Here is a 13667-nt window from a genome sequence, read left to right on the forward strand (position 1 = left end):
AGTGTCATCAGTGAGAAGTTTTATAATCGTGGACATGACTTAGATCTTCGAGCTTCAGCTTCCACTCTTGTAAAATGGAGATCACAGCTCATACTCACCTCATAAGGTTTTATAGGAATTAAAAAGATAATGTATGGGGGCGCCTGGGTGGCACAGCGGTTGGGCGCCTGCCTTCGGCTCAGGGCGTGATCCCGGCGTTGTGGGATCGAGCCCCACATCAAGGCTCCTCCGCTATGAGCCTGCTTCTTCTCTCCCACTCACCGTGCTTGTGTTCCCTCTCTCGCTGGCTGTCTCTATCTCTGTCGAATAAATAAATAAAATCTTTAAAAAAAAAAAAAGATAATGTATGAAAGACTGTTCGTTCAGGACTTGGCATGTAATAAGGGCTCAGTGAATGGTAGCTGTTACTAAGGACGCCAAAAGAGTTGCCCCGCAGAGTGGGGTTCTCAAATTCATGTGCTGACACGTGCCAGGCAGGTAACGTACATGGGTGAAATGGACACAATATAATAGCTCACTGTCCACTTTATTAGAACAACAGTTCAAGCCCAGTGATAGACACCAACTAACCTGAAGCCTCTTGGTTGAGAGACAATAGAGATCGGTATGAACAGGGACACCACTCCAAGTAGCCGCTAATGGTTGCCATGGAGTGAAATAGGTCCCATGTTGGAAGATCCCTCGACGTCTCTCCCCCTTTCTTTTCTTCCTTCCTTCCTTCCTTCCTTCCTTTCTTTCTTTCTTTCTTTTTCTTTCTTTCTTTCTTTCTTTCTTTCTTTTTTCTTTCCTTTCTTTCTTTTCTCTCTCCCTCCCTCCCTCTCCTCCCTCCCTCCATCCCTCTCTTTTCTTTCTTTCTTTCTTTCTTTCTTTCTTTCTTTCTTTCTTTCTTCTTTCTTCCTAACTTTCTTTCCTTTCTCTCTCTCCCTCCCTCCCTCCCTCCATCTGTCTTTCTTTCTTTCCTTCTTTTATTTCTCTTTCTTTCTTTCTTTCTTTCTTTGGCTTTCTTGCTTTCTCCTTTCCTTCCTTCCTCTCTTTCTTTCGCTCTCTCTCTTTCTTTGTCAGAGAGACAGAGAGAAAGAAAGAGCACAAGCAGGGAGAGTGGCAGGCAGAAGAAGAAGCAGGCTCCCCCTGAGCAGGAACCCAATGCAGGACTGGATCCCAGGACCCTGGGATCATGACCTGAGCCGAAGGCAGACACTTAACTGATTGAGCCACCCAGGCGTCCTGATCTCTCAATTTCTTAAGAAAAAAATCTGAATCTTCGTGTGAGTGAATAATGTTTGAGCCAGTATATGAGCCAGTGCTGAGAATGTGTTATGACCCTAAGGAACATAAGGAATATAATTCTGGAGACTTGAGAGCCAATGTTTTATAAAAATACAACAACAATATGAATGATAAAAAAGATCTGTAGCCAGAAGCTTTTATGATCCATCAGTTTTCTCTTCCTGCTACAGAGGATCTCAGATCATGAGTAGGTCCCATATTTCAGGGTCTGAATCTCAATCATGGAGGACCAGAAATCGGATGCCGCCCATTTTCTCAGAGACTGAGAGATCACCTAATCCCCATGTCACGGAGGTACTAACCAGATGTCAATATAATAAATGACACAGGGAAATACAACGACCAGTGGTTGAATTTGCATCCCTTCCAGTATGAAGAAACCAGAAAATCACTTTTTTTTAAATCAGAAGATGGCTTGGATACCATGGAACAAAAACATTAAATGGTATAGAATGTTTAGGCAAAGGATGTTTCAGTAGAACTCTAGGCACGCCTGATGGCATAACCCACCTAAAAGAGACTGTGTCTGCATTTGTTCATTCATCTTCATCTTCCTTTAAATATTCAGTTAATATTCACTGAGCATGTGCTGGGCCCTGCTAGGCACTCTGGATACAATGGTGAACAAGACAGTGTCTGCTCTCACAGAGCTTCTAGTCTAGTGAACAGATTGATCTAGTGAACAGAGCTAGTGTAGGTCTCCCTCTTGAAGAAGGACATGTCTCTCATCTTTCTTGGATAGGAGCAATGGGGAAAACATGAGTTTCGTTGCTAAACAGACTTGAGATCCAGTTCTTACCCTGCACCATTGCTGGGGCCACCTACGTGTCAATGCCATGCTCCATTCCTTGGGCTGAGTAACCTAAATCAGGCAATAATTAAGCCTCCTGAGGGCAACACCGGATCAGGCCGGGCAATGACTTGAACCACTGGTTACGTTACCCCTGGTGTGGTTTCTAACACTAATGACCATGCTCTTACTTCCCAATTCCTAGCCTGAGTCACCTAATTCTTGTTAACAGGTCTCTGCCTTCATTTCTCTTCCTGTTCCGTAAACTATAGGCACTACAGTGGTTCCCCAGGGCCTGGGTCCTGACTCAGTCTTACCAGACACCTGGGGCCCTGCTGGCTATCTTTTAAGACCCCCCCCTTGAATGAATGCCTGCCTTTCTCTACTTCTAAGCCTCCCCTCACATGTGCTCCTGTCCCCCAGATTCCATATCACTGAGCTTTCCCACTAGGTTTGTGCCTTTCTATCCTAACTCCTACCGGAAGCACTCGTTCTTTTTTTTTTTTTTTTAAAGATTTTATTTATTTGACATAGAGACAGCTAGCGAGAGAGGGAACACAAGCAGGGGGAGTGGGAGAGAAAGAAGCAGGCTCATAGCAGAGGAGCCTGATGTGGGGCTCGATCCCACAACGCCGGGATCACGCCCTGAGCCGAAGGCAGACGCTTAACCGCTGTGCCACCCAGGCGCCCCCAGAAGCACTCGTTCTTAATGCTGCCTCCAGGACAGAGCTAAATCTGCCTGCCAATCTGAGCCGCCTTCATCTGCACCTGGGTCAGTCCTCTGGGATCCTATTCTGCTGCAGTGGGTAAGGCTGGATCTCAGACCTACCCCCTCCATGCCTCAGGAAGACGGAGGATGAAGAGAACACCACAACGTAACAAGGGATGCCCCGGAGTGACCTCTGCTTCATTCAGCGATGACCACGCCAGGGATGGTAACTACGACTCCATGTGTATAGATGATGAACAGTAAACGCTGAATGAGGGTCATGTTCAAAGTCACTGTGCCGTGTCACGCTGTCTGCTCTCGATCCTTGAGTGCTTGCTCTCAAAAAATACCACCATTGTTGTACATTTTACACACCCACCCGGATACTTGAAAATACTCCTCCCTAGTGCTTAGCCTGTTCTCACGAGTGAGAAGACATTTACAAATGTCTTTTAGTTGGCTTACTGAAGAAACGCCTACAGCAGTGCACCCCCTCCCATATTTTACGATACTCAACTAGATGAAGGCAAGATCACGGAGCTGAAATACCTTGGTTTTAACAAAGCGTTCGGCCAAATCTTTCGTGATACTTGTGTGGATAAACTGGACACGTATGACTTGAACAAAATCAATTGGTTGAATCTAAGAGCCCAAAGAGTGTTGACTAGATTGGCGCAAACTTGAAGGATCTTTACCATTTTACATCTTTAAAATGAATGGGATAGGGTTGCCTGCCTGGCTCAGTTGGTACAGCGTGCCACTCCTGACTTCATGGTTGTGAATTTGGGCCCCACATGTAGTGTGTTTACTTAAAATTAAAAATTAAAAAAACAAAACAAAACAAAAAACCCTAATAGGGTAGAGCAGTGTTTCCCAATATTTGGTATGAGATGATTTTTGGTTGTGCATAAGGATTTTAAAAATATTGTACTTTCCTCACATCCCTAATTTCAAAGATATTGTTTAAAAATGGAGGCAATTCAAAAAAGAATAATTTAATAAATTAATAAAGATAGTACTATTTGCTTTTGCTGCTATAATGTGATGGTGAGTCAGCAAGTAATGCCTGTACAGCTACTAAAGAACTGGCCTCCTGCTGCCCTGTGGGGCAGGAGACAGCTTGGGAATCAGAGCAATGTCTGGTGCCACCTGAAACCACACCGAGCCTCCATCAGCACGTGGCTCCGGGCACTCCCGAGAAGGCGAGCCACCTATAACCGTGGTGATATGCAGATCAGCAGTGGACTACAGGGGGTCAGGAGGGGCTTCCGAATGAGAACAGTGAAGACGGGGAAATGGACGGACCCCAGCATTAGACATCTGAACCAGTGAAATTAAATGCAATATAAATGCCTGTAGCTTTAAGCCAAGTAAAACGAGACCGTTCCCAACCGTCACCTGTAAGTCCATGCTCACACTCCTGAAACTCTCCTCTCGTCCAGGACTTACTGAACCACGCGGGCTATCACATTTCTCACTGAGGAGTCACCTTCTGTTCTAAACCACCTTCTTTGCTCACTGTAACATACACATCTGACCCAAACTGGGACAGTCATTCCTACCTGGGATGGTGATTTTGATCAGATTTGCCAACGTCTTAATGGCAATCGTTAATAGATGTGATTACCCTCAACGGCACAGACCTGAATCCAAACCAATTTTTTTTTTACAATAAGATAATGTGGTTTTTCAAAAACTGGGTTTTCCTTCTTTGCTGTCATTTTAACCACCTTGAATCAGACAGACATTTCCTTGGGTTCTCGTCTCCACTGCTTTCCTCTCCACCATTCCTGAGTTCAGGAGGAAAAGCGCTAGGCAAATTTGGTTCCTGCCCACCTCACCCCTCCTTTCTCTAAGCCATCACAACTTTGTGAAGTTTATCTCTGGGAAGAACTTCAGCATTTCTGCCCACCCACCCAATTACCTTCTAAGTAGTTATGGTTAGGAACAGTGGAGGCTTTCTTCCCATCTTACCCCAAACCCAATAATCACATGACTACAAATTCCAATGTTTTTACTCTGGGTTATTGTGATGACAGAGCTCATGTTTGGCAAAGGTGAAGCATGGAAGCTTTACTCACAAATATTTTGTCCATATTCCTTCAAATTGTCCTAGTTTCATGTGATTTTAGCTGAGCTAAACTTGCAAAGCACCAAAGTACATAATTGTACTTAGTTTCATAATCAGTAATTGACCATGACTTCTGGCAGTAACCAGTCCACCAACCCAAGTAACCCAATATTTAAGTCCCAACTAGCTACTCCGAGGGGCTGAGGAAGCACATACACACAAATACTGGGCTATGACTGACACCCTGATGACTCGCGTAAGTGAGATATGTCTAACTGCACATAACACACGCTTCAAAAGACAGGCCGAAGCCTAAGCTTTTTATTTTACCAACTAGTATTTCTGATTCTCTGATGCTGTACTTTAAAATCTTCAGAGTCCACAAAAACAGCAGTCAGACTTCCTATATCCAGAGAAAGGGGTCCAGAAGCCAGGAGAGGTCAGGCCCCAAGCTGTTTTCCGGTGGAAAACATGGCAGACGCTTCTCGCAAGTCTATGTCAGTTTTTAACTTAACTAAAATGCCTTTACGCTCTCCATCATCCCCCAACCTTTTCCCATGGGATCTATGACAGGAAAACACTCATCTTCCACATGTACAATTCCATGGGCAGGGGGGTGAGCGTTACACAGGCACCAGCCAAAATTTTATTCAGCCAGAAAATGGATTTTTGACTCAGTTTAATGGCAAAGATGTGGAAAACTATGAGGAGTGTCCTGGCTTTACCTCGAGGTGAGCTGGGCAGGATTTTTGTGAATGTAAGCATTGCCGTAGAAAGGCAGATTAAGTTCTATAAAAAATAAAGTTGCTCCTATCTCCATGAGTGGTATATAAGCTGCTTCCAAGAATCCAGGGATGCCCACATCCCACACCTCATCCAGTCTGGCCAATTCCTCATGCACAGCTTACACAGGAAGCATAAAACCCTTTTGTGAGCTTTTTTTTTTTTTTTGGTGGGGGGAGGGCTTAGGAAAGATGTAAGATGGATTTCTTTAATTCCCTCCCACCACCAAAAATTATGTATCTACACACACACTCAGACACACATACACATCCAATTTTAAGAAAGTTTTTCTTCCCTATGACTACAGGATCCCGGAATCCAGCCTCCCTCAGGCCGAGAGACAATGCCTATTAACTGCCCAGATCTGGCGTACCAACATACTGTATAAGGCTCCTGTGTGGTCTCACAGACGGAGAGGGCAGGGGCAGAGGGAGTGGATACTCATGGGGGATTTGCTTTTTGTCTTAAATCCACTCTACTCAGCAACGCTCTTAGGTCCCAGGGCTGGGAGAGGCTCTGCAGGCAGGATGTGGTGGGTGACCTGATGGTCCCAGCCCACCGTGGTAAGGAGGGAGTGATTGAGCGGGGACCAAGTAGCATCTCTCACAAAGTCTCTGTGGGCTCGGCTTCTAAACCTAGAAGAGAAAAAAGGGAAGTATGGGCATGGTGAGAGACAAGGGGAAAAAGTGGACTTGGAGAAGAGAGACACTCCAACACAACCAGGGCACCTTTTTGGATGTGTGACACAAACTTCACCGTATGGGTGGCCTTGTCACCACGACAGCAGTGCAGTTAGCCACAGAGCACTTCATCAATCATTCGGTCCAGTGCCCTCATTTCATAAAGAAATGGTGGCTAGAGCAAGGGTGGTAATATGGGCCAGGATCGCAGAGCAAATCACGGCTCTGTCAGTAAGAAGGAAGCATTAATTCCGGTACGGTGTTTGCGGCCTTTCACCCCACAGCAGGTCGCATTTCACATATGTGCTCTTTACGTGAAAAAGGTAGACTGTCCCTTTCTGGAGAGAGCTGGATCACCAGACGGAAATCCCACCTACCACCACAGCCCTCCTTTACCAGGGACAGAGCTGGTTGTGAGTCGGTCCCAGGAGCAGGGAGACAGTCAGTGCCAGCCTGCTCCCACCACCCGGCCCCCTTGAGTGAGACGGTGCAGTCAGTGCACTTCAGTGAAGGCAGAAGGACCCAGCCACCCACAGCTCTTCTCCCCAATCCCTGATTACAGAACCCCACTTCACACTTACACCTCCGAAAGGCCTGAGTCCAGCACAGCAAGTGAGCAGTCCTCACTGACAGAGGCCAGGAAAGGGGTGCTAGGAGAGCAAGGGGAGGGTTATGACAGGTAAAGCCATGATCCCATGATGAATCCTGCCTGGTGTAGCCCCCACCCCCCCACCCTACAGTGACCTAGAGGAGGTGGCCTGATCCCCACTTCGGGTTAAGGTCTGGCTACTGCTCAAGTCCACATTACAAGTTCCAGGGCAAGAGGAGGGAAATGGAGCAAACCAGGGTGGACAAGCAGCCTGGCAATCAACAACCCCATCTGGTTCCTCCCTGCAGTTTTAGCAAGAACGCAGAAATTTCCCAACCACGCAGTCTCAGAAGCCCACAATATTAATCATTCTGGGTGTTGAGCAGGAACAGGACCTTATCTTAGCCCTGTGCAGACAGAACCATACTACCCAAAAAAGGACTGTGGTCTTCAGAGATCATGAGCATTCTGAAACCTCAGCTAGAGCACTGTCTGCTTTACGGAATGGCCTAATCAGCTAATGCTCTGCAAGCATCAGCACGCCCCAGCACGGTCCCATTCATACCCATCAGGCCCCCGGGGACAAAGGACAGTACCTGTGTGGGGAGAACACCAGCCCAGTGACACACTGGGAGTGCACAGTTGAGCTGAGCGCACACCTGGCACTCTTGGTGTCCACAAGGGACACGGTTCCACTCTCATCACCTAGAGAAAAGAGGAAGCCCATCACAGTGGATCAGAACATGGCCCTGGAGTCAGCCAGACCTGGATTTGAATGCTAGCTCCTCAACCTTACATGAGCGAACCACTCTGAGCATCAGTTTCTTCTTCTGTCAGGTAGGGACAATTACTCACTGGTGGTCGTGAAAAGTAACGAACGAGGTAGTTATTATTTTAACCACAAACTACGTCACCACATGTACAGTATCATGGCTCTGAGAGCACGGGAGCTAGCCCTACCCTACAACCGAATTCCCTATACAGCAATCCACTTGTTTTGTGGTTCACTCACTTCCGGCCATGCCCGGAATACAGGAGCTGGAGCAAACAATCAGGAATCAGATCTAAAAAGTCATCATGCTCTCCAAAGCCAAACTAAAACCACTTTTGATCATCCCACCTTCCCACGGGCGTAATCACACAACACCCAAGTGCGCTGCTGAGACCGAGCAGCTAGAGCCGTGTGCATGACGGGGTCAGAGTGCTCTCATCCTCCCCCTTCCCAGGGTCAAATGCTGTGGGACAGGCTGCCTTACCGAAGACAAAGACTTCGCTCTGCTGAGGATGCCAAGCCAGGGAGGTAGGAAGGTAGCCAGAGGCAGTGCAGCCTGCAAAGAGAGAGGAGGGATCTGAAACGAGACTCAGAGCCCAACTCTGGGAAGGAGCTTCTCAAACAAAGTCGCAGAAGCACCTTTATTCCCCTTCCCAAACCCTACTAAGGCAGCCGTGTCCTTGCCCTTGACCCTCATACCCTCATTTAGCCTTCGGGCTCCTGCCCTTTCTGGACACGAGTCAAAGGCAGGTTTCAGGCATAAAGCATGAAGGCAACAATTCTGGCCCCTTTGTCCACCCATCCCAAAAACGTAAAGTAAATCAGCCACCCACGAACCCACCCTTCCTCTTGGTGCCCAATGCACAAAATGGAATCAACAGAGCCTCAGTGGGGAAAGAAGTGATTATATCCCTTATGTCACACTGACTGAACCTCTGGTGACTCTGCCTCTGTCTCTGGCCAAGGAAGCCTCTTCCAGGTGGGTTCCTAGTACCACCCTCCCACCACTGGCTCTCAGACTCACCCATCTGTGATGCTGGCTTGGGACAGCGGGTATCCCAGAGTAAAATTCTGTTGTCCTAGAAGAAGGAGCAGAACAACAGCTTCACAATCCAAAAAGCAGCTGCTGGCCAAGTCTCCACCAGACTTGTGGCCAGAGGGTTCGAGTGCGGCTAGGAAGTGGGGAGGGAAGGACAGGCTGCATCTCACCTCACTGCATGAAAGGAACATGGAATCCTTGTGGGGGGAGGCCGCGACACAGGTGACCTGCCCGGAGTGAGCTGTGAAGGAGAGAGAAAGGGAAGTATGACAGAGCAGAAGCTGGAGGCATTACTACCACGCAGCCCAGGTACTACTAAGGGAGGTGTGAGAAACGGGCCTTATCTCATGATACAATTTAACAAATCTTGTGAGAGATTTTGGATTAGACAAAACCTAAGAGAAAATGTTGATGGAGTTCTAAAACCTAAAAAGGCTTGGGGAAGAAAATGAATTAGTGAAGACAAGGAAAGAAAAATTAGGGGCTGAGCAAGAAGAACAAAGGGATTTACATCCCAGAGGAGCAATTTTCATACGATAGTACACACACACCTCCAGATAACATACAGACACTTTCAAGGGAGGTCTGGATACTGACACATTTCAGGGAATAAACTTTTCCAAAGTTCTCTTTCCTTAAATCGAACTGAGAAGCTGCCAGTCTCCCAGTGCCCCTTTCCTGCCTCGGCTTTCACATTCCCCTTCTCCCAGTTGTGAAAGGGACGCGCACCTCTCACCCACCCCACATCGCACCCTGGTACAATGCCCAGGTGTGTGAAACTCTAAGGTATTAAACCAAAGGGGCTTTTCTCCAAGAGCCAAACAGCAAAAGAAAGAGCGTCTGGGTAAAATTCCGTGCAGGGGCTGGCCTTGTTTCATCCTACCACAAACCACAACACACCACAAGTGCTAGAGTAATTCTGGGACTTATCTGTGTTTCCTCTTAACAATGAAAATTTTGAAAACTATGACAGATGGTTGTCATAAGGACACATCTGACAAGTTGAACTGAACTTAAAAATGAAGTCAGACTTTTTCTGATAGAAAGTTAAGTCTAACTTGGCCAGCTGGCTTAACAATGCAGGTTAGTTTTTAGCCAGTTAGGTTATTTGGTAGACATTTTGCAGAGATTAAAGGGGCTTAACCTGCAAATCCAGTGCACAATAATGATATGGCCAGAAAGTACCTCCTTTGCAACTATTTAAACTTAAACTAGATGCCAATTTAAAAAATGTGTGAGAGGGTAGTTTTTGGAAAATTTTTCAGGAGGCCTACGTGCTAAAAACTTTGAAGATCACTGCTATATGTTAATTACAGGCTGTGGAAACCATATACTTTAAAGGTATTTCAAATAGACTACCTGAGATAGTCTGAATAAGGCTCTGCCCAAGACAGGAGCATATAATCAAACCGCCTTTCATGGAAAGCCAGCCCGATGAAAAGGAATTGATTGCTCACTTGAAAGCAAAGCTCAGAGACAAGCACCATGGGAAAATACAAAAGATAAAGAATAAGTGGCTCCCCTGCCCTCAAGGGATCTGCAGTTCAGTGAGGGGGGGATTAGACAGAAATACAAAGAACTAATGAGAAAAGATGAATGAAGGAAGTACTGAAAGAGTTAGAGCAGACCAGGAGAACCCTCATAGGCCTAAGAAACAAAACACATGTGTGGTAGGCTCCATATTGGTATTTTAACATTGTTTAACCATTTACAGGTCTTGGACCCTGAAGGTCCAAGATCTTTATGAATTTGGGATTTTTGCTTTGGCACATTTGTGAATCATACACTTTGCAGTTAGAATTGGCAGGGAATGGCATTAAGCCATCGACTGAACCAGGTCATCACCCAGCATCTACGCCTCTTAGCCACACACACATTAATGCTCCAAGCATTATCATCATGAAGAATGGCTCCCAGAATGAAGTCAGCTGCTACCACTATTGATGAAAATGAGTTAAAAAAAAAAAAAAAAGTAACATTAATAGAAAGTGATGGCTTTCACCAGAAAAATAGAAATTTTATGGAGGTGAATACTCAAAAGTTCGAGATTCACAAGTCTCAGGGTTTATTCTCGGACAATGTCAAGGATCTGCTATGATTGGTTTTAATTAGAGCAGTATGTTTGAAGGGGGAGTGACAGAAGGGCTTGAATGCCATGACAAGAAAATGGGATATTAACCCACAAGCCACACAAACCACGACAGATGAGGGACTGCAGAAGGACAGATGAGGTCAGTGCCACCATCTGTGAGGAGTAAAACCTGAAAGCAAAAGGGAGCATCAGAAAGGAAAGGGAAATCACTGACCAAGTGGAAAAAGACTCCAAAGAACTCGGGGACCCACTGATAGTGAGGAAGCAGGAGGGGTGGAAAAGGACTGAGAGCTGGAGTCTCATGTGGCCAAGAAGATGGTGAGGCCATTACCGGAAATAGGGAAATTAAGAAAAGGCAACGGATAGATATTGGGGCCTGACTATAGTTTTGGAAGAAAACTATCAGGCAGAAGGGCAAGGAACTGCTGCCCCTGATATCCAAAGTTCAAAGTGACCAAGGGGAGAATAAAAAGAAAACAGGTAAGGCCAGGACTAAAGAGAATGTGCACTCACCCCGGTATGAACTCAGTACCATCTGCTGGGCAAGGTCCCAAACCTTGATGCTAAGAAGCAAAAGGAAACAGATCCTTAATTTTGACCTACAGTATCTACATAAAACAAGCTCAAATACGAACTTCCTTTAACTGACACGTCCTATGTCATTGCCTACTGGGCTTCTGCTGAGGCCTATTCACAATGGACTGTAATATCTCTACGGAAATGTTATAGACATGTCATAATTAATCACTGTGTTATTACAGTACCCCCAAAATGTTACTCAACGAAGCTAACAGGATAGTAAAGACACCCAAAAGGGGTCTAAAAGGCAGGAACAGTGAGCACAAGGACCCACCAGAAGTCTTTGCTACCGCTGACCGCTTGTGCGCCGGAGCTCAGGACACTGACCGTAGACACAATGTCATCATGCTCATACTTGCAGAACTTGCTGACAATGAGTGTCTCGTTCTCATCCAGCTCCCACAATTCAACAGCACCTGTTGGGAGTGGGGAGAAGTTTGAGGGAAATGAGTGTAGATTACACCAAGACAGTAATTCACTTCTAGGATTCAACTGAGTCCACGGTCACTAAACTAACAAAGTAAGCTATTACTATAAAAGCAAAATCCATTATCACTACGGGATTTAGCTAGTTTCCAAGACATCTGGTTTTATGCTGGCATTACTCTTTTCTTAATAACAGTCCAGACAATTAAGCAGGGAAAGCTTCTAGAAAGACAGGGAAAGATGGAATGACTGGCAAAATCCATTATCTGCTTCCATGAGAAAACACTGGAAAATAAGTCCCAAGAGACAAGGATAAAGTCTCCATAATCTCTGTAGCACACAGTCCAGTGTGGTTAAATCTTCCCAATTGCTTGGACATTAGTATTTGTTGAACAATTTAAATAAACGTATTACAGCTTCTTTACAAATGTTGTGAATAACTGAATGTCCTGCACAGTGACTGGTTAAGTACAGAGAACCCCCGCAAAAGTTGTCTTGAGTATGTAGTGCTCAGGCTCAACCATCACAGAGGCTCAGTCTTTAATGTCCCACTTTTTTTTAAAATTTTTTAATAATTTTTATTTTGTTATATTAGTCACCATACAGCACATCCCCAGTTTTTGACGCAATGTTCTATGATAATGTCCCACTTTTATCCTTCCATGCAACGCCTACCAATATCCAAATGCTGATTTTTTTTTTAACTCCAAAGACTCCATTGCTGAACCTGACTTTCAAAACAAAGCAGAATGAAGACATTTAAAAAGAAGAAAATGGAAGGAAATGGAAAGAGACAGCACAGACTGACTTAAGCATCATCTTTAAGATCAAGATTATCCTTGGTCTGGGTTGAGGGGGGATACTGGGAAGATAATAGGGAAGAAAAATGGTTCTAATTCACTTCTTAATTTTGTTAGAAATTCCCACCAGGCAATTTAGAATCACGGAAAGGTATCTTCCCGCTACACAAGAGCTCTCCTTCCGGCCAACACCCTCAAGCTCCCCCAAGCACTGAGTATGGGACATAAAAGATTGAACCCGGCCCGATCTGTATCCCATCCCCCATTCCACTTGTGGGGTTGTGGAGAAAGTGACTCACCTGAATCGGAAGCCACTAGGATACCTCTGTCCCCAACCCAAGTGAGGTCAGCCACTCCGGCCTCCGTCTGGACTCCGGCGGAGCAGAAGCCTTCGTTGGGGGCGGCACAAGGGTCCTTGAACAGCCAGAGGGAGCCAGCCCAGCAGCGGCCACTCAGGCTGGAGGCCCCGAGCAGGAGCGCCCCATCTAAAGGAAGTACAAGCTGTCAGCGCGGGAGGAGTGGAAGGGCTCGTCTCCATGGTGACCGCAGTGAACGAAGAGCACGCGGGCCGAGTCTGGATCTGAGCTCAGGAACCCGGGGCAAGGGTGGGGACTGAACTAAGCGACGCGAGGCAGGGGTCAGGAAGGCATGCGGGGCGGGGGCGGGCTGGAAAGGCCCGTCCTGGGAAAGGGCATCCCGAGCCAGGGTGAAGGAGCTCCCAGGCCCGGGATCTCGGCTCACCGGACCGATACCGCGCAGCCTCCAACTGCCGTTCCATACAAGCGGGAGCATTAGGGGGAAGGTTCCACTCGCGGACCGCCGGGGGCACTAGGGGGGGCGGGGTTTCCTTCCTCATCTCCACGGTTCCAGCTCCAACCTAGACCCAAACTGGACGCCCGCCCGAGATTCAGTCCTGCAGCCCCACGTGGTACTCCTCTGGGCCTCCGCCCCTCTCCACAGGCTACGGCCACTCTATATCTCGCGAGAATTGCTTCTACGGTTACATTCCGCTGTCAGCGGCGGCCCTCTGGCAAAAAGCTCTCCGCCCTC

General features: G+C 46.7%; 1 protein-coding gene across 1 annotated transcript; it reads right to left on the reverse strand.

Moving 5' to 3' along the window:
• Positions 1-4785: 4785 nt before the first annotated feature.
• WDR77 (WD repeat domain 77) lies at positions 4786-13661 on the reverse strand. The gene is made up of 10 exons (XM_002927478.4): positions 13359-13661; positions 12917-13102; positions 11666-11807; positions 11326-11375; positions 8891-8961; positions 8706-8760; positions 8166-8237; positions 7506-7614; positions 6902-6970; positions 4786-6275 (listed from the first exon to the last, which is right to left on the reverse strand). The coding sequence occupies exons 1-10, from the start codon at positions 13471-13473 to the stop codon at positions 6116-6118; spliced, it is 1029 nt and encodes a 342-aa protein (XP_002927524.1). The 5' UTR covers positions 13474-13661; the 3' UTR covers positions 4786-6115.
• Positions 13662-13667: the final 6 nt, after the last annotated feature.

The sequence above is a fragment of the Ailuropoda melanoleuca genome, chromosome 2 (genome assembly GCF_002007445.2).
Source record: "Ailuropoda melanoleuca isolate Jingjing chromosome 2, ASM200744v2, whole genome shotgun sequence".
Lineage (NCBI taxonomy): Eukaryota > Metazoa > Chordata > Mammalia > Carnivora > Ursidae > Ailuropoda > Ailuropoda melanoleuca.